At 42.6% G+C, this 23522-nt stretch overlaps 1 protein-coding gene across 1 annotated transcript in view; it reads right to left on the bottom strand.

Annotated features, from left to right (window-relative positions):
* Positions 1-23522, bottom strand: part of Sv2b (synaptic vesicle glycoprotein 2B) — a 64893-nt gene that overhangs the window by 20635 nt on the left and 20736 nt on the right. Inside the window, exons 2-8 of the mRNA XM_051206569.1 lie at positions 21659-21839; positions 20999-21150; positions 11586-11719; positions 10278-10367; positions 4681-4791; positions 3783-3871; positions 676-840 (exon numbers count right to left, since the gene is read on the bottom strand). Of these exons, the coding sequence (XP_051062526.1) occupies positions 676-840; positions 3783-3871; positions 4681-4791; positions 10278-10367; positions 11586-11719; positions 20999-21150; positions 21659-21839 (922 nt within the window). The remainder of the gene's footprint in view (positions 1-675; positions 841-3782; positions 3872-4680; positions 4792-10277; positions 10368-11585; positions 11720-20998; positions 21151-21658; positions 21840-23522) is intronic.

Below are 23522 nucleotides of genomic sequence, written 5' to 3' on the forward strand. Positions count from 1 at the left end.
ATCCTCTTAAAGGTGTAGATGGAACCTTTCTAATACTCCACTGACTTCTCCCCTTAGGACAAGACTCCCACTAACCACACAGCCTACTGATCCACATCCTGAGATAGTCATATGAAGAATCACAAAAGGTAGTTTCTTAATAGCCTTGCACAGAGAAGCTTCCAGAATCAAAGAAATGACTCAACAACCAGCCACAGAATGTTTGAGACCTTGGCACTAAAAGCTGTGGATCCTTTATTTCCTGGTGCAATTGCATAGCACATGGTTACCCACACAATCGTCAGCCACTCTCTGGGAACTTGCTAAGCACAGTTGAAGCTCAGAGGAAGGCATGTTCCACCTAATGAATAGTGTGGCACCATGATAGAATGTGGGTTTCTGTTTCTTCCATCAGAGGATCATATTCTCAGGAAAGATGGCCAGATTGGTCACCCTCCGCCAAATGTCATCTCATCTCATAACTAGGTGGTTAGGGAAACCTGGGGGTCAGTGCAATACAGATTCAGCCATCAGGGGACTGTAGCATCTCTAACAGCCAGGATGGGTTGTGAGGACCACTTTATCCTTAGAGCCCATCCTTAGCACATAGAACTTTCATCTTCCCAATGCTCTCTCCCAAGGAAGCCCCAATGACTGTCACTCAGGCCCAAAGAAAGCCCATGGTCACACACTTACTTATCGTTCACAAGCTTCCCATGTTGGTGGATCTGGTTCTCCATCGTGAAGTTGATTGTGGCACCATGCACATGCTCACCAAAAAACACCTTCATTTTAGATTTATATTCTTCATCCTGGAAATACCGGATCATATCAGGGAACCACACAGTCAGGCCATAGTAACTGCAAGAGAGAAGGCAGAAGGTCTGAGAAGCCCCACGGCTCATTCTGCATCCATGACTTAATGTAGATCAGACTCAATGTAGTAATTTGGTTCATCATTAATTAGAAAATTGAATACAAAACTCATCACATTAACACATCCAAGAGACAGAAGAAAATGGTATTCTGAAATTCATTTGCTTAAAAAGCTCATTTGTTACAAAAAAAAAAAAGAAATGTACCAACAAATCAGAGATGGGCAGACTCCTTCCTTAACCTACAGAAAACACATCTTAACTCAAAAGCCAGAACTGTAGTAAAAAGGGACATATTAAAGATGTTCCCACTAGTATGAGGGGCAAGACAGCATGCTCATCACTGACTTAGCTGTTCTTACACAACCTGGTCAGATGAGAGAAAGAAACAAGAATGAGGGCTGAGCAAATAGTTTAGTGGATAAGGTCCTCACTATGGTCGTTCAGATCGTTCAGATCCCCGGCACCAGCATAAAGTCTGGGTAGACAAGATGGCCCTCCTGGGGAGGTAAAGACTGGGAATTCCTAGGACAAGCTGGCTAACTAGACTAGACTAGATCCAGGTTATGTGTCACCCTGCCTCAGCAAATAAAGTGGGAACAATCTGGGAAGATACTCAACTTTCAATATCTGGCATGAACACACACTATATGAGCATACATATACACACCACTGTAAGGAGTAAGGTTTTTCCGCCCACCGCTGATCTTGGCCCGCCACTGTGCCAGCCCCAAAGAACACACAGAGACTCTGTATTTGATATAATTCTGTTGGCCAGTTACTTGTTTCTTATCAGCTAGCTCTGTCTTAAGTATTAACACATTTCTGTTAATCTACATGTCTACATATTTCCATGTGCTTTCATCTTACCGGGGAATGGGCTGACATTGTGCTCTCCCCGGTCTCTCCATCTGGACCTCTCCTTACTACTTCCTCTTTCCTCCTTGTCTCCTAGTCCCTCCTATCTTCCTATCCTATTGGCCAACAGTGCTTTATTTATTAACCAGTATGAGAAACATATATACAGAATCGCATCTCCTATCACACCACATTAACACATGTAACAAACATAGAAATAAAAAAATATAAAACTAGTTCTCCTTTTGAATACTGTAGTTTATACCTTAAACCCTAAGATGTCAACTCAAAGTAATAGATACATTAGACTAACAGTAAAGATGCTCCATTCTATTATGTCAAGAATGCACGTATGTATAGAGGAGAGCTTACTAATGCCTAAAAAATGTTTCTGGTGGTATTATTTCTTTTGATCCTGAATCACTCTTCCATGAATCTAGTTCTGACAAAACATCCCCCATTGCAAAGTTTCCTGCACATAGGACTAGACATTGTGACAGTGTGTACAATAGCAAAATTCTGGAAAATCACAGGTGTCTAGAAAAGAAGACTTGGTTAATGATGGGTGATGGGGTAATATAGGCTACTACCCAGACATATAATTCCACTGCAAAGAAGGAAAGGGCAGCTAAGGTAGCATATGCTTATAATTCCAGCATTTAGGAGGTAGAGGCAGGAGGATCAGGAGTTCAAGGACAGCCTCAGTTACATAGTGAATTCCAGTTAGCCTGGACTACATGAATTCTGTCTCAAAACAAGGAAGGAAGGAAAGAAGGATATAAGGGAGAAGGGACAGATAGAGGGAGAGGCAGATGGAGAGAGAGGGGGGTTGCTTGGGGGGTTGTAGGCTGTAGAACAAAGCAATCTCACAGATCTAAGTTTACAATCTTGCTAATGAACACTTGTGTGCCAGATGCCCTTGGTGTGCACAGCTGAACAGCCTCTGAGTGCCACACACACGTGCCCTCTAGAACTGACCTAAGAAGCAAGGTAATGCTATCGGAAGCCAAAAAGTGCCTGGGATACCAGCCTGTAGTTTAAGGCCAGAGCCAGCTCTGGCTCGCTGTATCTTTCTTCTATATTGTTGGGCACAGTATGGCAGGAACTGAAACTTTATTCAGACATTAGCCTTCTGGAAAGTACAGGCATCTTCAGCTTCGGGTTAAATCTAAGTGAGTAACAACTCACAGGCCGATCTCACTTCTGTAGCCAGTAACAGGAAAGGACTCCCATCTGGCTACTGGGAAAATCGGAAATATTGGCTCAGGGGCTTCTCAGAAAAGTACCATCAGTTTAAAGAAGAAAAACAGAGGCTTGGTAATTGACAATTACAGCTAATGGTAGCAGTTAGGTCACAGTCAACAATCAGTGCTTACTTGAACTCTGCTAAGGGGGGGACCTTTGCTGTTAAGTGGGAAGGAGGAAGAGGAAGAGAAGGAGAAGATGATGGTAATGATACTGAAGTTATGCACACATCACCACATCACCATTAGCTTTATTAGTTCGAGAAGCTTGTATATACTGAAGAATTCCATTGTACACCATAAACATGAAGATTTTCTTTTTTTTTATTTTTATTTTACATGTCAATCCCAGTTCCCTCTCCCTCTCTCTCTCCCTCTTCCCCTCTCTCCCCTGTCACATGCACCCCGACCACCCCCCCTCCCACCCACCCACCCCACCCCACATGTAGGGTGATGCCATCCAGGAGGAGTCATCTAAATCTGTCAAGTCATTTGAAGTAGGGACTAGAACACGCAGATTTTCTATTTGTCAGCTATACCTCAGTGTGAATGGAAGAGAAAGCTTGGAAGGGTCAGCCTCTCCTTCCTTCAGGCACTTGTTCTGTCCACAAAAGCCTGCAGGCACTCTGAAATCACAGCAAGACTGGCCTGAGGCTGGAACACATCCCCCTCCTGACTGCCCTGAGGATTCTTGTTGGCATGAGAGGTTTGTGTTCACAGAAGCCACTAGATGGGGCTGCTCGTGACTTGCAGCCCAAACCATCCACTCTGAGGCCAAGTTATAATCCTCAATCTATCAGCCAGGCTGACATGAGATGGAACTTACCTTAATGCCATGGTGAACCAGACTACAGCCAGAATCAGGGTGTTCATTCTGTATGGCCCCATCACACAGTACAAGGCGTTATCCCAGACCTAAACCACACCAGAGAAGGACAGTTAAAGGAAGGGACGGGTGACAGGGAAAGCACATTCCTCAGATTTGCTAATAAAGTGCCTAGGACATCCCAGAAGAAGGGGGCATCCCAGCCTCTCCCAAAGGAAGAAGCCTTGTGTACATAACAAGGCAAGCCCAACCCTTCTTTCCTGTCAGCCTTGAACATCAACAGCCCTATAGTACTCCTTCCTCCTCCCCAGGGAACATGGAATGTGTGTTAATGTGACCAAAAGCACACCAAGGTTGGGTTCCAATGCATTCAATAACCAGTATCCGTCACTTCTACACAACCCCCCCCCACCGTGAGCCCCACAGGCAGGGTGACACCTGAAATGTTTATTGACCATAAAGCATGAACCCATTGAGTCTCAGCAGAAGCTAGAAGGCTTGATCCTTCCCTGAAAGACCCCTGGAGAAATAGAATCACTGTCTGATTCCTTCCCAAAGTCACTTAAAATCCCAGGGTCCTTTATTTTCGTCACATCTTCCCAGCTGTGCATTACTTAAAGAGAAGTTTCTGGAGAAAAGAGAGCTTGCTTAGACCATCAAAGCCTTGGCCTTGATAAGAACAGCCAGGCAAAGACACTAAAGTTTAAAGCACTCACATCTCTAGGCACAGGACAAGTTTAGAGTTGGCCCTGCATGGAACAGACAACGTCCTCGGGACTGTCTCCTCTTCATATGCTGCCTTAGTTTAAGGATGCTTGTGTGGCCTTTCTTCACCCACTGAAATAAGAGACTCCCATGGAGCCAGTCTCCCCTCCAAATATGTGGTCACAGGTCATACCTGCTTGAAAATGGTCATGAACCTGACCAGCCAACGCTGGTACCAAGTTCCTGTTGAACTCTGGATCTCAATGAATTCATCCATTTGCTTGGGTGTTTTGATGTGAGAAACCTGGAAAGCAAGGACAGATGTGGCTAGCTCAGCACCAATTAGCTTTAATTTTTGTTTTGTTTTGTTTTCTTTGTTTAATGTAATTGACTTTACTGAGTTATCTAGCATTTAAAAGGTGTTCAACAATCCACTAGTTATGGTTTTTTAATCAAAGATTTGCATGGAAGCTCTCATGTCACCATACCTGAAAGTGAACCTTCCCATATGGTTAAGTCTGACTGCAAGCAAAATGAACTAGAATCTTTTCAGTACATCAAGTCATTGAGAAATGTATGCTACCAGGACTATAATATGTTGACTGATAGAAGATGATATTACCTTAAATTCACACTTGTCTAACTAATGGGTATAAATGTCACAGAAGGCTAGAATGTTGGGAGGAGATGTTGCTACTTATGATGTTTTAAAAACACAACAGAATGAGAGGAATCACGGTTTCAATGGCATCCCAGTTCCCTTGGTACAAATGAGTTTTGGAGTCGAGTAAAGTGGAATAGCTATGTATTCCCCTCAAGGGCTATGAAAACATAGAAAGTCCAATGCAAACCACCCTTGCTCACCAAAACAAAAACTTCAAGTAAACATGATCTCTAAACCAACCATTAAATTGCAGACCTAGTCAGTGTTAAGGAGACTCCTGCCCATCAAACTCCTTTAGTGGAGTTATCCAGGTCCATGATGTAGACATTCTCCCCAAATTCATAGGACCACAAGAATGCTGTGCTCCAAAGGCCAGAAGCAATTCTATTGGTCCTCTAAGAATGCATTTGAATAGGTATAGACAGAGTTGAGCCCTCCATCCCTTTCTTCAGTCAATAAACTGAGGATATGAAGATGCAAAAGAGATGGGCTGGGTAATCTTCAGGATGGCCAGGCACCTGATCAACAATGTGCTGACAGTCACATCTGTGCTCTCGGGACTCCAGGCTGCACAGCCTTGGAAACTGCTCTTTTGTCTGGGGTTAGCCTGGGAAACTAGACAAGTGTCACACAAGTCTCAGCAGAAGCATTCAGTGGCAGTTGATGGAGCAGGGCTTCAAATCACCTCACCCCATGGACATCACAGCACCAGCCACCGCCAGAGGAGGTCAAAGGGAAAGGGTGACACCCAGTTAGAAAGCCCCTTATAAACCACACTCCAAACCACCAAAGTAGCCTCTGTGCTATGAATCTCCTTTGCTTTGTTCCTTGGGGAAATAACACCCTGTTCCTGGGCTTCTGGAGAGTGGGCGTGTTGATTTCAAGCACAACTGCTGTAATTTACAATTAATTAGAACACTCTCTTTGGTGCCATGGAGAACAGCATATGCCCTGTGTTCCTGCTTCCCCTGCAGAACACAAGTTCTTCACAGTATGCCCCAAGGTCCTGACCCTCCAGAGGTGTCTCTGCCGGCAAAGCTTTTGGGAGGTGCCTATCAGAGTTGCAAAGCCTGCACTCAAAAGTCAGGCAAGAGGTGAACACCCAGCCTAACAGATTTGGAGCTGAGCTGCTCTTCTGCTTAGGCTACTGAGCACACTATGAGGGGACACACAGGAACCAGCTGGTGTCTCTGGTCCGTGGGTTGGGTATCCACCTTCTGCTGATGGCCAAGGTCAGCCCAGTCATCTGAAGTTAGTAAACTCTCTGTTCCTCCTTCCCTTTTTACTTTCCTTCCTTCCCCTTCCTCTTCATTCCCCTTTCCCTCTCTTCCTTCCCCGCCCCCTTACCCTTTCTCCCTCTCTTCTTCCTTCCTCCTTCACCTCCTTTCTTTCCTCTTCCCATCTTTCTTCTCTTTCTCCCCTTCTCTTCTTCCTTCCCTCTGTCTTCTTTCCCTCTCCCTAGTTTCTTTTCTCTTCCTTGGACTATCCAGTTATCCATTGCACATAGCTCATGACCAACAAAGCAGTATGGAACATAGAACTGTAACTTTTTAGTTCCACTTTCCTATTAGGCAAAAAGCACTAAAAGCAGATGTGAGACCTTGGGTCTAAGAAGTAGCTAGCATACATTTTGGGGTAAGACACAACCCAGCATCTGAGAGCCCTGTGCATTCCTCTCCATGGACTTTCTTCCCCGTGTGCTGCCATCCCTGACCAAAAAAGGACCAGTGTGCTTGTGCTTGTTGCTTAAATCATCTCAGACTTCCCAGAAGGAGTGGAGGAGCTAGCAGAATGCCCCAACCTCTCCCTGGGAAAGGTTTCCCTGAACTCCCACAGTGGATCCCAACCACCTCCAGGATGGAACTGCAGACTCACAAATCACTTCCTGTTCAGATAAAAGTCTAATTGCAATGTGAACTGGAGCTTATCTCTTTGCTCTTTGTCAAGTGAGAATGTGGGATCCTTTTCTACAAAGGACAGCCAGTCGCACAAGCCAAGCCAGCTTTCAGAAGTATCTTAAAGAAGCCACAGTCCGGTTGCCCTGGGAGAGGCTTCAGTGAGAAAGGTGACCAAGCCTAAGTAGAGAATGAGAGTGTAGCCCCTGGGAATGAAGGATGCACAGACAAGCACACATACAAAAGGGTGGAGAGGAACTCTCTAGCATGATGTCTCTTAGGAGAGTCCGTAGTTGTGGTAAATCTGTCGTGAGCTGTAGAGGAATTCCAGACTTGAAAGACCAGTTGGCTGCCATGCATGAGCCAGGGAGGTTTTCCTGTTTTGGATCATGTGGGGCGTGGTGAGGGTGAGTGGGTGGTAGGGGAGGGATGCAAATTCACAAAAAGAGGTAAGGAAGGGAAAGGACTGGAGGAGAGGAAGGGCAAAGCTATGTATCCTGCATAATTTCCGTTATGGCCAATTTTCAGTAACACCACTAAATTCCAAGTGCTTGCTGCAGGTGGTGGGTGGCTGTCTGGGTGAGATGCTCCACACCAGGTTGATGTGGTCCAAAAGCCATTGCAGCTAAGATGGAATCGGAGAGTGGAGGTAGAGAGACAGCCACGGAAACATTTCCCAGGATGCAGCAGGAGCTTGGACTTGCCCAGGCTGTGGAACAGGGCAGGGTGGAGGGCTGCAGGAATAATGGCATGGGCAGGGAGAATGTCCTAACGCCTGGCTTCTGTGACTGTAGCTCACTTGCGTGTGCATCATAGTCCACCAGAGAAAGCATGTGTGGTTAGGAGACTGGAAGGGCCGTTGTCCCTTAATGTCTTTCATTTGGAGCGCTGTCTGTTGTTTGTGCCTCATAATAAATTTTAATAAGGAAAGTATGGCCCCATAAAAACACAAGGAAAGTATCTAGAACAAACAGAAATAACAGAAGGGGAGAATAGGGGGTGGGGAGGATGGGGCTGTTGCTAATACATACAAAAGACATGTTTATAAATATTTTAAAGTAAAAGTAAATCAAATGTCCATTATTCAAAATAATTTACAAGCATTAGAACTGGGCAAACATGCCATTAAGCAGTTTTCTATAAAGAATATAATGAGCTAATTAATGCAAAATATATGTCATAACATTTTTCATAACTGCTAATATATTGTAATACTCCAAGGTAGGTACTGTTTCGGATGCTTTGTTTAATTTCTGTAGTAACTGTCTTCACAGACACATTGTCTGCCTTTCCCACGAGGAAACCCACGTGCTGCCAAGAGATGCTACTTGAGAAGCCAGGGCTTTAAAAGCAGCACATCAACAAGGAGACATTAGGGAATGGGAGTTGGGTGGGCGCTCATCCGGGAGGGCTTCTCAGAGGAAATGGATTTGAAGTGGGTCTGAAAGGGCCTTCCAAATGCAGGTATAAAGAGCTGCCTGTAGCGAGCCTTGCTTGTGTCTGGTTACGAAACACGGCAAGTAGGTGCACAGATCTCTCTGTAAGGGACATCTTCATGGAAATCACAACTTCCTGGTTCCTAAACCCAGGGGAACAGCCAGTGCTGATAGGGTGTAGAGAAACGGGCAGCTTGCTACTTAAGGTTTTGAAGAGTAGCGTGACTCTAATGAGACATTACTTGGGAATCATCTCAAGGTTGTATCTAAGTATTGAGAAATATATACCTGTGCATGTATGTATGTAATAACAACTAATGGGAAGGAGGCCATGAATTTGAAAGAGAGCAAGGAACAATATATGAGAGGGTTTGGAGGGGGGAGGGAATAAAGGGTATGATTATATGATAATCTCAAAAAATAAAATAATAAAGAATCAATGCCATTTGAGCCAGTAATTTTTTTTTTTATATACAGAACATGACAGGAGCTTCATGGATGAGAAGGTTCATCACAATCTTTACAGAAACGAGGTAATAAGAGAGTGGAAAGGAACCTCTGAAATTAGGGACATGTTGAAAACAGTGTTAATGTTCTGAGCACTGACACTCATTAAAATGATGGCATCATTCATTAAACCCACAGTGTGAGAGGCTAATGGGGAGAAGCAGTGGCTGTGGATGCTTCAAGGCAACATCCAAAGTGCTAGCGAATGCTGCTAAGTACAACACACACATCTTCATGTGTACATTTGTTCATAGGACTATAGGTAGTCTTCTTTTTCTAAATTCACTCATTTTTACTTTTTGGGGAGCCACCTTTTGTATGCAGCTGTGCTTATGTGCCACATGTATACCTGGTACTCACAGAGGCCGAAAGAGAAGGCCAGATCCCCTGAAACTGAAGTTACAGTGAGCTATCATGTGGGGGCTGGAAATGCAAACCCTGGTCCTCTGCAAAAACAGCAACCACTGAGCTATCTGTCCAGTTCCATAGTTTTTTTTTTCTTTCTTGATGGTTTGGCATGTGTGTATGTGTGTGCGTGAGCATATGTGTGTGTGTATGCACTGCATGCATGTGTGCCTGTGTGTGTGTATGACTTCATACATACTTGTGAAAGTCAGAGGGTAACTCTCAGAAGTCAGTTCTCTCCTGCCACACTGTGGGATCCAATGATGAAAGTCAGGTCATCAGGCTTCATGCAAGTGCCTTTACCCATGGAACTATTTTGCCTATCTTACCAGCCCTAATTGTTTTTTTTTTTTCCTATTATAATTTTCTAATAATATTTCCTAAAGAAAAATCTAGAAAGGCAGCCGCCAAAGGCAAAGACTAAGGCTGAGGAGAGCCTAGGCAGTAGAGTGCTTGCTGCACACATGGGGCCCTGAGTTTGACTCCCCAGAACCCACAGTAAGAAAGCTGGGTATGTGTGTGTCCTTACAGTCCCAGCATAGGAAGGTGGATCCCTGATGTCTGCTGGCCATCTAGCTTATAGGTAAAAAGTGTGAGCCCCTGTCTAACAACAAAAAACAAATGAACTAACGAAACAAGGTATAAAGTTGACCTCTGGCTTCCGTATGTACCCACACAGCCACACATACAAACAAACACACACACACACACACACACACACACACAGACACACACACACACTGCAAAGAATAATTCTAATGAAGGGATCTTCCAGGTATGAAAGTAATAGAAATATTAAACAGATAATTTTCTTCCAACAAAGTTGATGTTCCACAAAAGCACACAGTGACAAAGTGCCTTGTTGGTCCTGGCTAGCACCCACCGTGAACACCTTCTCAGGGGTCCCCTTAGCCCTCATGTTGGTGTCATGGACTTGCTTGAGTATCATCCATGCTTCATCATGTTTTCCCATCTGGAAATCCAAAGATAGAGACATGAAAGTTCATAGGTGCATACATCTTCTTTTCATTTGGATGGAAACCCCTACACCCCTAAACAGTGCTCTGGGTCTGAAGGATTGGACGTGGAACCATTAGCCACAGTTGAGGACTATAGCAGCCTACAGCAATTCCCCAGTCTGCATAGGAAGGACAACCAGGTTGGGACTTCAAGGGGTAAATGGCACGTGTTATTATCACTCTGAATAATTACCGTCAGTATGAAGTTGAGTGGATCATGGAGAAGGAGCCATGGTCCTCTCTGATGAGACAAAGCAAAAACCTAATATATTATGTGTGAGGTCCTAAGTACTACTGCACGCTGGCTGTGCTGCAGAACGGCCTTGTTCAAGGAAGGCTGCTGCTGGTGGAATTAGTTAACATTACCTCAACTGGAGTGGGCTGGTTCCCCAACCCAGTACAACTGGTGTCCTCATGAAGAACAGGGAAGGCCTGCACATTTCAGAGGGGACCCAGCTCTGCTGGTACCTTCACTTTGTGCTTCTCATGTATGGAACTTTGAGACAAATTTGTTGAAGTCGCTCTCTGGTGCCCATAAGAAATGCGTAGATGTAGGATTCATTTCACAATGACCCTGGTTCAAAACTGCCTGCTGTATGTGACCACTAAGCAGGATGCAAGAGGGAGTTCAACACAGATCATCATTGCAAAAATCAATGAGGAAGCTGATCTGGGGACCAAGGCTGTGTGAGACTGAATGCTGTCCCGCAAGGCCAGCTCCCACAGCCTGAACAGGGCAGCCATAAGAGACTCCAGAGTTGACAAAACACTAAGATCACCAGAAACTTCCTAATGGGTAGAGGCCTTGCAGAGCTAAGTCCTAGAGGCTCTGGGACAGTGACAAGATTTACCCAAGAGCTCACTGGAGCCACACATGGGGTCAGGCTTCATGTGAAATGCAAAAGATCTCCTATTCCGGACTCTATGAGGAGGTGGCCCCTGGCTACCTAGGAGAGTCCCTCAATACCCTTCTAGCCTGAGGGAGGGTCTCTGCCTGTTTCACCATGGGCTCCAGTCCCTGACCTGCCACCATCACCAAGAAGAAGGGAACCAGTTTGAATGATAACCACAGTCACAAGCAAGGGAAAGTGTGCAGCAAGCAGTAAGGAGACAGCAGACAGCCAGGGGCTGAGGGAATAAGGTCAGGACTCCTGTAGCTGGTGAAGACTCACCTCCAGCAGGAACCTGGGGCTTTCTGGCATGAACTTCAGTGCCACCATGGACACCGTGCAGGGCAGAGCACAGACGATGACAAACACTCTCCAGCTGTGGAAGTGGTAATTGGTCCCCATGCTGAAGCCCCATCCTGGAAAGAAACAGAAGGTTTGTGGGATAGGCTTGCCCACTGCAGGTGAAGCTGAAGAACAAAGCTCTCAAGCTCAAGGACACTCAAGCCATTTGGGAGAAGCTGCTGAAAAATGCCAACTCCCTGGCTGTCTGGAATGAGCTGGAAGTTTGTATTTTGACAAAGCCTGAGTGCTGGGCCTGCCTGACACTTACAGAGCCTTATATAAATGTATAAAAACAAAAGACAAAAAAAAAAGCTTCCCCTGTTGAAGAGAGAGAGGAAGGATTAATTATATGAGCTGGGGAAGGGTCATGACAGGGAAACCCATAGAGACCTATAGCTAGGAAGCTTGTATGGAACTGACCTAGGCCCTCTGCATGTGGGTGACAATTGTGCAGCTTGGTCTGTATGATGAGTCGTTTACTGCCAGCCTGGTCCCAGAGCCACATCAGCCCCAAATAACACACAGAGAGAGTGTATTATATATAAAGCTGTTGGCAGTTACAGCATTTCTTATCGGCTAGCTCTGTCTTAAATATTAACCCGTTTCTATCAATCTAAGTATCCCCACGTGGTCTTGGCTTACAGGGAATGCCAGCCCTGCATCTCCTTTGCCTGCTACATCTCTGCAGAGAAGAGAGTGATTTCCTGTTTGTCCCTGCTTATATTCTGATTCTGCCCAGCTACATCACTTCCTGCCTGTCTGTACAGACCTCTAGACCTCTATAGTTAGCTAGTGGCAGTATCTGCCATGCTACGTCACTTCCTGCCTGGCCAAACAGTGTTTTATTCATCAACCAATAAGACAAACATATATGCAGAAGAACATTCCCCATCAGGTCTGTTTGTGGGGCCCCTAACAGTGGGCTCAGGAACACTCCCTGATACTTGAACTGGCTTTTGGGAACTCATTCCCCATGCTGGGATGTCTTGCACAGCCTTGATGCCGGGGGAGGAGCTTGGTCCTGCCTCAGCTTGCCATGTTTGTTGACTCCCATGGGAGGCCTGCCCCACTGTGGATGGAGATAGAGGAGTGGATGGGGAGAAGGGCTAGAAGGTGTTAGGGGGAGGGAAGGGAAGGAAAAGAGGGAGGGGAAACTGTGGTAGATATGTAAAGTGAAAAATTAATAATCAAAAACGAAAAGGAAAGGAAAATAAAAGAAAAACAACATCTGACAAATGTGGCTACGTGCTTATAATCTGAACATTCAGGTGGCTGAAACAGGAGGATTTCTACAAGTCTAACACAATCCTAGGCTACATGGTGAGACTTTATTTAAAAGAAGCAGAAACAGTATCAGTATTTTTACCTTTATCTTTCATTTTTTTCTGACAGGGTCTCATATAGCACAACTTGGCCTGGAACCCACTACATAGTTATTCAAGGATCACCTTGACACCTTTTCATAAAACATTTATTTTTTTATGTCTATGAGTACTTTGCCTGCATATATACATGTGTGCCGCATGCATGCTCTGAACCTAAGGAGGTCCGAAGAGAGTATCAGATACCCTGGAACTGAGCTATGGATGGTTGTAAGCCACTGTGTGGGTGCTGGAAATCGAAACCTGGTCATATACAAGACCAATAAGAACTCTTAATTACTGAACCAAGTCTCCAGCCCTAACCATGAACTTCTGATCCACCTGTCTCTGTTTCCCAAATACTGGGATCACGGGCATACCCAGTTTATATGGTGCTGGAGATAAATCCAGGCCTTTGTGCTTGCTGAACAAACTCTGTACTAACAGAGCTACATTCCCAGCCTACATGGACATTTAATGAACAAACTGTTAACTGAAGATATCCTACAGCACACCTCCACAAATAATGGCCTAGAAGGCATTCTCATTGAATGTTCTTTGCTTCCTACTGGGCAAGAGGCCATATGCCAAGTGGTAGACACACACCCTAGACTGTCATTGTGGAAAGGGCTGCTCTTGTCTTGATCACAGTCATTTAGTGGAAATGAGTGCTCAGAGCGTGATCTGGCTGGGAGGGATTTGGAGAATTCAATAAAGACCTTATTGGTGTCTATGTATTCATCACACAAAGTAATGGTTCTCATAATGACATTTTCATTCAAGCATGTCATGTACTCTGTCTGTACTCATATCCCATTATCTTTTCATGTATCCCCTTCCTATAGTCCCTTCATTTCCCCAATTGCCTCCTTCTACTTTCATATCACACATACATAGTTAAATATAGACTATACATATGAAAGAAAACATGTAATATTTGTCTGAGTCTGGCTTATTTTACTTATGATAATCTCCAGGCTTATCCATTTTCTTGCAAATGCAATAATTCTGTTTTTCTTCATGGCTGAATAAGCCTTCATTCTATATCTGTACCACATTTGCTTCATCCATTCATGTGTTGATGAACATACAGGCTGGTTCCATATTTTAGCTACTGCAAATCATGCTATGGTAAATCCAGATGTGTACCCCACTCTGCAGTATGCTAACATAGATTCCTTTGGGTACACATCTAGGAAGGGTATAACTGAATCATAGCAGGGCCCTAGTTTTATTTTGTTCTTGTTTTTTTTGTGAGGGGGGAGGGGACTCTGTTGTGATTTCCATAGTGGCTGTGCTAGTTTACCTAAGCACTATTTTTAATGTCTTCATGGGGAGGCAACTGCCTGCTTTCAAGGAGCAGCAACACAACACCATGGGAAGAGCTTAGGCTTTTGTAGTCACATAGGTCGGAGTTCAAATCCTGACCATATCATTATCTTAATGGTCTTCACAGCCACAGAATACAGACAATGGTCCTCTGAAAGCTTGCTATGCATGCCCATTCCTGGCATGCATATGGAGTCACTTGCTTCAGGATCAGATTCAACTTGTTCAGAAATAACTATGTGACATTTAGTGTAATAGCTGCTGGGGAAAACGGATGGATTGCTTTTGAAAAGCAAAGACTGAGGTTCCAATACCCCTTGGGGCTTATCTAAAACCAACCCAATCTGTGTTTTAATAGATAAAGCTTCAGAAATAAATACACCCACTCCTAACATTTAGAAGATAGTAACTACTTGGATACAAAACTTCTAGATCTTTAGTTTAAAAAGAACACTTTATGGCTAGCTTGGGTAGTGGGAGGCTTACATTTTGAGTTTTCTATGTCTCTCCATCATGGTTCATCTCGTGTATCCACAATAGACTCTAACCCACATCTGTGTGCCTACAGATACTTCCTCCTGAATGCACACCTGAACAATGATAGCCAAGCAGGGGTCTGGGGACTGAAATGTGGCCTGTTAGGGACATGTGACCACAGCAAGGACACTCATACCTCATCCAGTACATTCCATTTTAATTTAATGAAAAGGCCTTTACTTCCTCCTGAGAGTAACACTAGTCAAGGGAACATAAAAACCATAGCTCAGGTCCAAACACAATTCTGGCATTGTTAGAAACAAAGTTGACCAAAACTTGCCAGGAGTCAAACTCAAATGGATGCCCAAGAAAGAGGGACAAACATTGGTATATTTAAACCATATCCTGCACCAGAAATATTTTCTTCATTATAATATGTATGAACTATCTAGCATCATTATTCTCCCGTGCTTCTGTGGTTTTTCTGGGGATTTCAGTCATTTGCATTTACAGCATTCATTAGGCACATCTCTGGGGCCTTAAATGGAATAAAATAAAATGGTGAACTGCTTCCAAATATTTGGAACAATATTAATTCAGAGGCAGGGATTGTTCTGCTAGCTGATCTGTCAGCTTGACCTACTTTTCTCTGTCAGGATTTCACGAACATCTGGTGGGGTTGACTACAATGAGAGCCAGTCTTCTCTCATATCCCCAATTGGTTTTAGCTTTTCCTGGAATGTCCCCCTTAATTCTCAAAAAAAAAAAAAAAAGACTCCAAGTTTTGTCATTTTCTCTCTCAGTGAATCAGTTGCCCAAATTTCTGGAGTCAAGACTCCCACTGTTCATTCTTACAAAAGCAACTAAAAGGATTATAGTGGATTACACACACCATGCATATGCAAGCATCGGTCTCCTTCCCAGAGTCCCTTCACATTTGTTATAGGACTGATGTCTCAAACACATTGAGAAACAGCATCAAATGTCTATTCACGGTACTTCAAACATTTGGTCTTGGTAAAATGATGCCTAAGGTAAATAATCACTTTTGCTGTATTCTGATTCTACCATGTTTCTAGAATAGTTTTCCTCTAAGCTACTGACTCCTTTGATTAAATCTCTATTTCTAAATTGGAGTACAAAAGTCACAGGTTTCATACGGGCACATGAATAAATAAGGTCCCTATCCATTTGGGGTGAATTATTTAGCCACAAGCTCTGCCGTCAAACAGAAAGCAGTGAACAGACAGCAGCCGTGTGGTCCCTCTCATTTTGGTTCCTTCACTCCCCACCTCAATTTTTCACTGAGACTTTTAGTGGTTGGTACATGCCTGTTATCCTAGCTCCTATCAGGCAGAAGCAGGAGGGCTGCCAGAAGTTCAAGTCCAGTCAGGGCCACAAAGTGAAAAAGAAAGAAAGAAAGAAAGAAAGAAAGAAAGAAAGAAAGAAAGAAAGAAAGAAAGAAAGATAGATAGAAAGGAAGGAAGGAAGGAAGGAAGGAAGGAAGGAAGGAAAAAAACAGGTGTGTGTGTGTGTGTGTATGTGCATGCGTGTGCATTTTATAAACCAGTACAGGTTGAAATGATTAATGCAACTCTCCTGTGCTCTTACAGCTACAGCATCTATCCCTGCCCTTTCTTCGACACTTCTCCTACTGTATGCCAGACATGTGGCAGGGGGAAACTAACCATTCTGTTAATTCCACAGGTGGGGAAGGAAGTACTTCTCACTCATCCAGGACCTGCGTCTTCCAGTATATGGTGATTGGTTTGAGAGGAGAACAGGTCTTAAGCTCATCCAATCAGAGGAAGTCATGGCCTCTCTGTTCTCGTCTGGGATGAGGACATGCTTCGTTTGTACATGTCCTCTGTATCTGTAAACTGATGGGTTAGAGTGACAACTGTGTCCAGGAGGAAAGCTAAGCTCCACTACAACCATCACCTGGACAATCTTCTCAACACTGTTGGCCCCCTGGGAGCCACCATACTGCAGGCTGTGGGGAGTCTACAGCCAGGGCTGCAAAGTTGGGGTGGTATGTCCCACATTGCACAGCACCACTAATTTCGCTCAGATGTTATTCAGATTATTTCATAATAAATACTTATTTATTTTTATTCAGATTTAGCCTCGCCCAAAATGTTTCCCAGTGACTTCTCATAAATGTGGAAATCATTCTATAGAGAAGTAAAAATAATTTTAGTTCTCAGACTTGTATAACTTAATCAGTGGAAAAATTAAATAAAAAATTAAAACATGCATCTGATGAGGGATAGAATGACCTCCTACGGGTGTATGCAATTTTATATCTAAAGTCATGGAAAATGGCCTAATAGCAGAGTTACCAGGAAACTCCCCTCTTTTCCTTACTACCTATTCATAACTTTCACTGCTTCTATGAACTAGTAGGTGCTCAAATATTAAAAATGGCCATAACAATCTGATGGTCCCAAACCATCTACTTTCTAGACCTCCAGCTGGCCTGTTTCCCAACACCCACCACAGATATGGGGTAACAGAACGCGAGTAAAGGTGATACACTCCATTTCATGACCTGCCCTTAAAATTCCTTCATGGAACTGATCCTGCTTTTCAACCTGAAAACTTGAGGGGCCACTTTCCACAACCCAGTCAACAGAATAAGGTAGAAAGCTTTTATTCTGCTCAGAGCTCAAAATTCATAATGCATCATGGCAGAGAAGGAATGGTGTGGACAGTTCACAGCTGTGGCAGCAGGATGTAAAATGAACTCGTCATATCAGCAACCAGGAAGCACAGAGTTCAAGCCAGAGCCAGGTCCAGGCTATAACCCCCTAGCCTGCTCCATGGACCTCTATCTGTCTACCAGCTACATTACAAGACCCTATGCCCAAAAGCTTCACAACCTTACTAAACAACAACACCAGCTGGGGATCATATGAAACCATATGAGCCCATGAGGGCCATTTAACACGGAAACCCTAATGTGCTGAAAGTCATCTGTTAAAGATGGTGAAACTGCATAATGTGAGCAAAGCCATCCTCAAACCGGAAACATCAGCCTGACTCAGGAGGAAGCAGCTAAACCACTAAATTTCGGGATCTATCAGTTTCTCACAGCAATGCACCCAGTACCAACTAACGCAGCAGCAGCAGCACACACTGCAACTGATTCTCACAAAGATGCACATCGGCCTCCCTGAGCTCAGCACACACAGCAGAGTCATTTAAAATGAGAAAATGGCACTGCCCTGTGGGATTTTACAGCACAGTAGAGCCTAGGCTTATCAATCAACATTTTTTTTTTGGGGGGGAGCTTTCAAAGGATGCTGATGACAAGACCAGAATACTCAAAAGGCATCATAAAACTCACAACTGCTGTTTCTCTCCATTTAACTCTCAACAAAACTGAGAGTAGAGTTACTGTTGCCAGGTCTCTGCAGGGATTGCAGTTTGTTACCTATTGGAGATAATAAAACCAACCTGGCTGAACAAATGAGCTTGTTGTATTGCTTCATGACTGTGGACAAACAAGAATGGCATCAGGCATGAAAGCAGAGTATTTCAGCACAGTGTCAGGAGACAACAATCAGCACACAGTCAGCAGTGGTACCACGTCCCAGTAACAAATTTACATAAATAAATAAATAAATAAATAAATAAATAAAACCTTCTTAATCCCATTCACAATAGCTTCAAAAATACCTATAAATAAACTTAGCAAAGGCGGTAAAAGGCATCTCCTGTGAAAACTTAAGAAATGGAAGAAGATATTAGATGGAAAGACTGGCCGAATCATAGACTGATTGATGTGGTTAATATCATTAAAATGTCTATATTACTAAAAATCTACAAATTTGGTGAACTTTCAATTAAAATCCCAATGATATTCTACACAGAATTACAAAAAAAAGAGTCCTAAAACTAATAGCAAATCACACAGAAGAACCAAAGTACTATCATAATACCTGAGTTCAAATTATATAACAGAGCCACGGTGAAAAAGTATGGGGCTGGCACAAAAACAAACATGCAAACTCATAAAAATAGACTAGAGGACTCAGAAACAAACCTACACAACAGCCTGTTTTTTGGCAAATATGACAAAAGCATACATTGGTGGAAAGACGACAGCCTTTTAAACAAATTGTGCTTGGGAAATTTGATTTCCAAAGGTTTCTACTAGAAACCGGATCTACACCAATCAGCCTGAACAAAAGTCAGTTCAAAATGATCAAAGGCTTCATAAAACTGCTAGAGGAAAACAGGTAAAATATTTGAAGATATGGGCACAGACATGGAGTTTCTGAAAAGGACTCCAACAACACAGGAAGCAATCCCAAGAACTGACAGATGAGTTGCACAAAATTAGAGAGCTTTGGCACAACAAAAGAAAGGGGGGACACCAAAGTAAAGAGGTCTTTTACAGAATAATTTCTTTTTCACAAGGATTCATATTTAGGGTACATACAGTACTGCAATAATTAAGCATCCAGTTAAGTAATCATCCACAAACCCAAGTCATCCAGTTAACTAATGGGCTGATGACCTGAATGGATGGTTCTTAAAAGAGGAACGAATGGCCAATACATACCAGAAAATGTGTTCAACATCCTTAGCCATCAAGAAAACACAAAATAAAATCTCTTTGAGATTCAAGAAAACACACACATACACACACACACACACACACACACACACACACACACACACACACACACACTGACAATAGTGTAGGCAAAGAGGAACTCTGACTCATGGAGGATGGGAACGTTACTTTGAAGGCACATTATAGAAATCAATATTGAACTTCCAAAGAAACACCAATAGAACTGGACCATAGGAATGGTCCAGTTCTTACACTTCTGGATATATAGCCAAAGGGCTCTAAGTGGGCACACCACAGATATATATTCACGTCCATGTTATTGCTACAATAGCCAGGAAATGGAACCAACCTACAAGTCCATCAACTGATGAATGGATGGAAACAATGTGAAGCATATGCATAATAGCAATTACATATCCAAAAAGAAAATTTGTGATTATGATATTTGCAGGGAAATTGGTGTAATTATCAATCTTTATGTTAAGTGAAATAAGCCAGAAAGATAAAGAACTCATGCTTTCTCTTACAGAGTGAACACACACCCTAAAACATAGACATACAAGTAATATTGTTTGAACTTAAAAGGTTGTTTTCATATATTTGTAAGCACACATGTAACAACAATGAGAGAAAAAGGTCATGAATTTGAGAGACAGAAGGTGGGTACATGGAAGGTTTTGGAGGAGGAAAGAGAGGGAGGAATAATGTAATTGTAATATCAAAAAATTTTAAAATAGAAAAGGAAAAAAGATGACTAGAGAAGAAAAATGTATGTGTATGTGTGTTTTATATATGTGTGCATGTATGTGTTTATATGTATATCTGTGTATGCAGGTATGCATGTGTGTATGTTTATGAGGATGTAGATCATAAAATATAAAGAAGAGCTCTTAAATGAGTGGGGGAGTGTAGAGAGCAATAGAAACCTGTGATAATAAATCGGGTGGGGCACTAACTGAAGGACAGAAACCAGCCAATGGGAGGAAGGGGGCCAAGAGGAGGAGAATTAATAAGATCAAGTATATAAGTATAAAGATGCCACAATGACACCCATTGCTTTGTATGCTGACTCAAAATTTAAAAAGAAATAAAGAAAATAGAAAGCGTGCACCTAGAGGAACACCAGGCTTCTAGCCCTATACTGTCACTGGTAAGCCATTTGTCTTAATGTTTGTTACATTTGTCATCTATATAAAAAAAAAAAAAAAAAAAAAACAGGACTCCCAAAGCCTGACTCATGGAAGTGAAGAGGATTAGAGAAAATGAAGCTTGTGTAAATAGAGAACTGAATCTCCCAAGTTGTCTTCTAGCCTTCATAGGTACATACATGAGAACACACACTGAGACATAAGTAAAAGAAAACTTAAAAGAGGGAGAGAAGAGAGCAGGTGGAGGGGGATAAAGGGTAAGAAAAGGAGAGGGGAAAGAATGACATTATTTCTAAATTAAAATTAACAATTTGTCTTCAACATTATAATTTGTTTTTAAAAGTCTCATTCAGAAACTGTACAAGATGAGGAAAAAGGTTGAGATCGGGTATTTGTTTGATGCAGTTGCCATAGAAACAGAAAACCCAGAGCTATCTTAAGTCAGTAGCTCACCATAGTGTGGAATGATGCTCCAGGCCATGGCAGAAGCATAGATGCCCCCAGTCATCCAGAAGATGCCCAGCCAGCTAAGGTGTTCACCTCGTTTCTCCCGCGATAAGAACTCAGAAAAGTAGGCAAAAACAATTGGCAGGGAGCCCCCAATACTGAAGAAAGAAAACACCAGAAAGAGACAATCAAGTAATATACTAAAAAAGATCAGAACAGAAACCAAATTGCCTTCTACTATACATTTAGACTCTGGTGAAAAGCACATTAACTTAAGAGACCAGCAACAACCAGGCTTGCACTACATTTGGAAAGGAATCTTGGGTCCTTTGGGCTTTGAAAAGGTTATTGCATTCATTCACTCATTCATTTATTTGATTAATTGTGTGTACATGAACACACAAGACATGATATGATGCACAAAGGCTAGACAACAACTTGTGGGAGTTGGTTCTCTACTTCCACAATGTGCATTCTAGGAATTAAACTCAGGTCAACAGGCTTGGTGGAAGACCCTTCTACCCACTGAGTCATGTTGTCTGTCCTTAACTTGAATATAGTATCTTTAAAATCAAGCAAAAGCACTTAATCCAAGTGCTTCTTGAGGTATCACATGCAGCTAGAAGGCTAGAGGAGATGGATGCATGGTGGAAAACGGGTGCATACCCTATGCCTGAGATGAGTCTGCAGAAAAGAAAGGCTCCATATCCCTGTACGAAGGAGGAGAGGGAGGCGAAGGAGGCATTGATGGCCAAGGACATGCTGAGGACTCTCTTCCTTCCCAGTTTATCAGCCAGACCCCCCAGGATGAAGGCTCCTGCCATCATTCCTAGGTAGACTATCAGTCCTGTGAAGAAGAAAAATACAAGGGGTAAAGAGAGAAGACAAGACTTTAGAGAGCATTAATTACCTTCTACCCCACCCTCAGGCTCTGTAGTGAAATAACACAAAAATCTGAGAGACCAGCCTGGTGTTGGCCATTAGCATTCATCACCCAATGCTTGCTTTACCCATCCTAGAAACCCCATGTCAAGCACATTAAAAGGGGGAATGGAACAAGATCTCTATAGCAAATCAGAAACTCTCCAACATGCTGCCATTGCAACAAAGCAATAAGCTCACTAGCTTTGCATGTATACATACCAACACAGATCAACTGAAATTAGGATATCATACTATTCTAAAGGCTGTGCATTGCTTTTAAACAAGACAAATGTACTGTAAAGGCCCTCACATGAGATATGATGTTTAAAGAGAGAATTTCCAGGATAAATTGCATGGGAAACATTGCAAAGAGGGAAAATAATGGAAATGTAAAACAACAATTGGCAACAGCATCAACTGACTTACACACACACATGAGCATGTTTTTTCAAACTACAGTGTTTGGACTTCTTTAGCAAAATATAGTTATATAATTTATAACAGTGTGTGATGAGTCCAATTTCACTCCTTTGCATGTGGGATTCTAGTGTTCACCACACTGTTTATTCACGAGATTGTCATTCCCCTGTTGCGTTTTATTGGCATCTTTCCCAAAGGCCAATCCACCATGTGGCTGAAGAGATGTCTCTGTGTATAAAAGCACTGGCTGTTCTTTCAGAGGACCTGGGTTTAATTTCCAGTACCCACATGGCAGCTCAAAACCATCTGTAACTCCAGTTCCAGGGAACCCAATACCCTCTTCTGGCCTCCTCGAACACCAAGCACAAATGTGGTGCACAGAAATTAATGCAGGCAAAACACCCATACACATTAAGTAAATTTAAATATACATATTTAAAAGACCAATCAACCCTAAATTTGTGGCTTTATTGCTAGATCACAGTTCTCTTCCGATGATTCTTCTGTGTCAGTACCATTCTATCTCGACCTTATAGTTTTGAAATATATATGAAGTTGGGCAGAGAGTGATGCCATCAACTTTGTTCTTTTATCTCGAGATTTCTTTTAGTCTTGTGTTCCATACAAATTTTACATTTTTTCCCTAATACTGAGAAAAATGGCATTGGGATTTTTGATGAGGGTTGCATGTGAGATAAAAGAGGATTTTTAACATTATCAGTTCTTCCATCTATGAACAAGAGATATCTTCCCACTTACTTGTATCTTCTTCAGCATCCTTCTTCAATGTTTTAGGGCTTGGTGTGTGGCTCTTTTATTTCCTCGCTCAAGTGTATTCTGAAGTATTTGTTGATGCTATTGTAAATGGCATTGGTTTTAATTTCTTTTTTTCAGATAGCTCATTTTTCACGTTTAAAAATGGTACTGATTTTTGTGTGTTGGATTTCCCATGCTACAACATAACTAAAATTGTTCACTAGTTCCAACAGGTTGATTTTTGTTTTGTTTTGTTTTGTTTTGTTTTGTTTTGTTTTGTTTTTATGGTGTTTAGGATTTTTTCTATAGTGTTGTATAATCAGCAAATGACATTTTTGCTTCTTCCTTCCTGATTTGGATGCCTTTAATTTATTTCTCTTGCCTGAAGGCTCTGACTAAGGATATTCCAGTACTAAGTGAAAAGAGTGGA

Source organism: Phodopus roborovskii, unplaced genomic scaffold, assembly GCF_943737965.1.
Source record: "Phodopus roborovskii unplaced genomic scaffold, PHOROB, whole genome shotgun sequence".
In the NCBI taxonomy this organism is placed as follows: domain Eukaryota; kingdom Metazoa; phylum Chordata; class Mammalia; order Rodentia; family Cricetidae; genus Phodopus; species Phodopus roborovskii.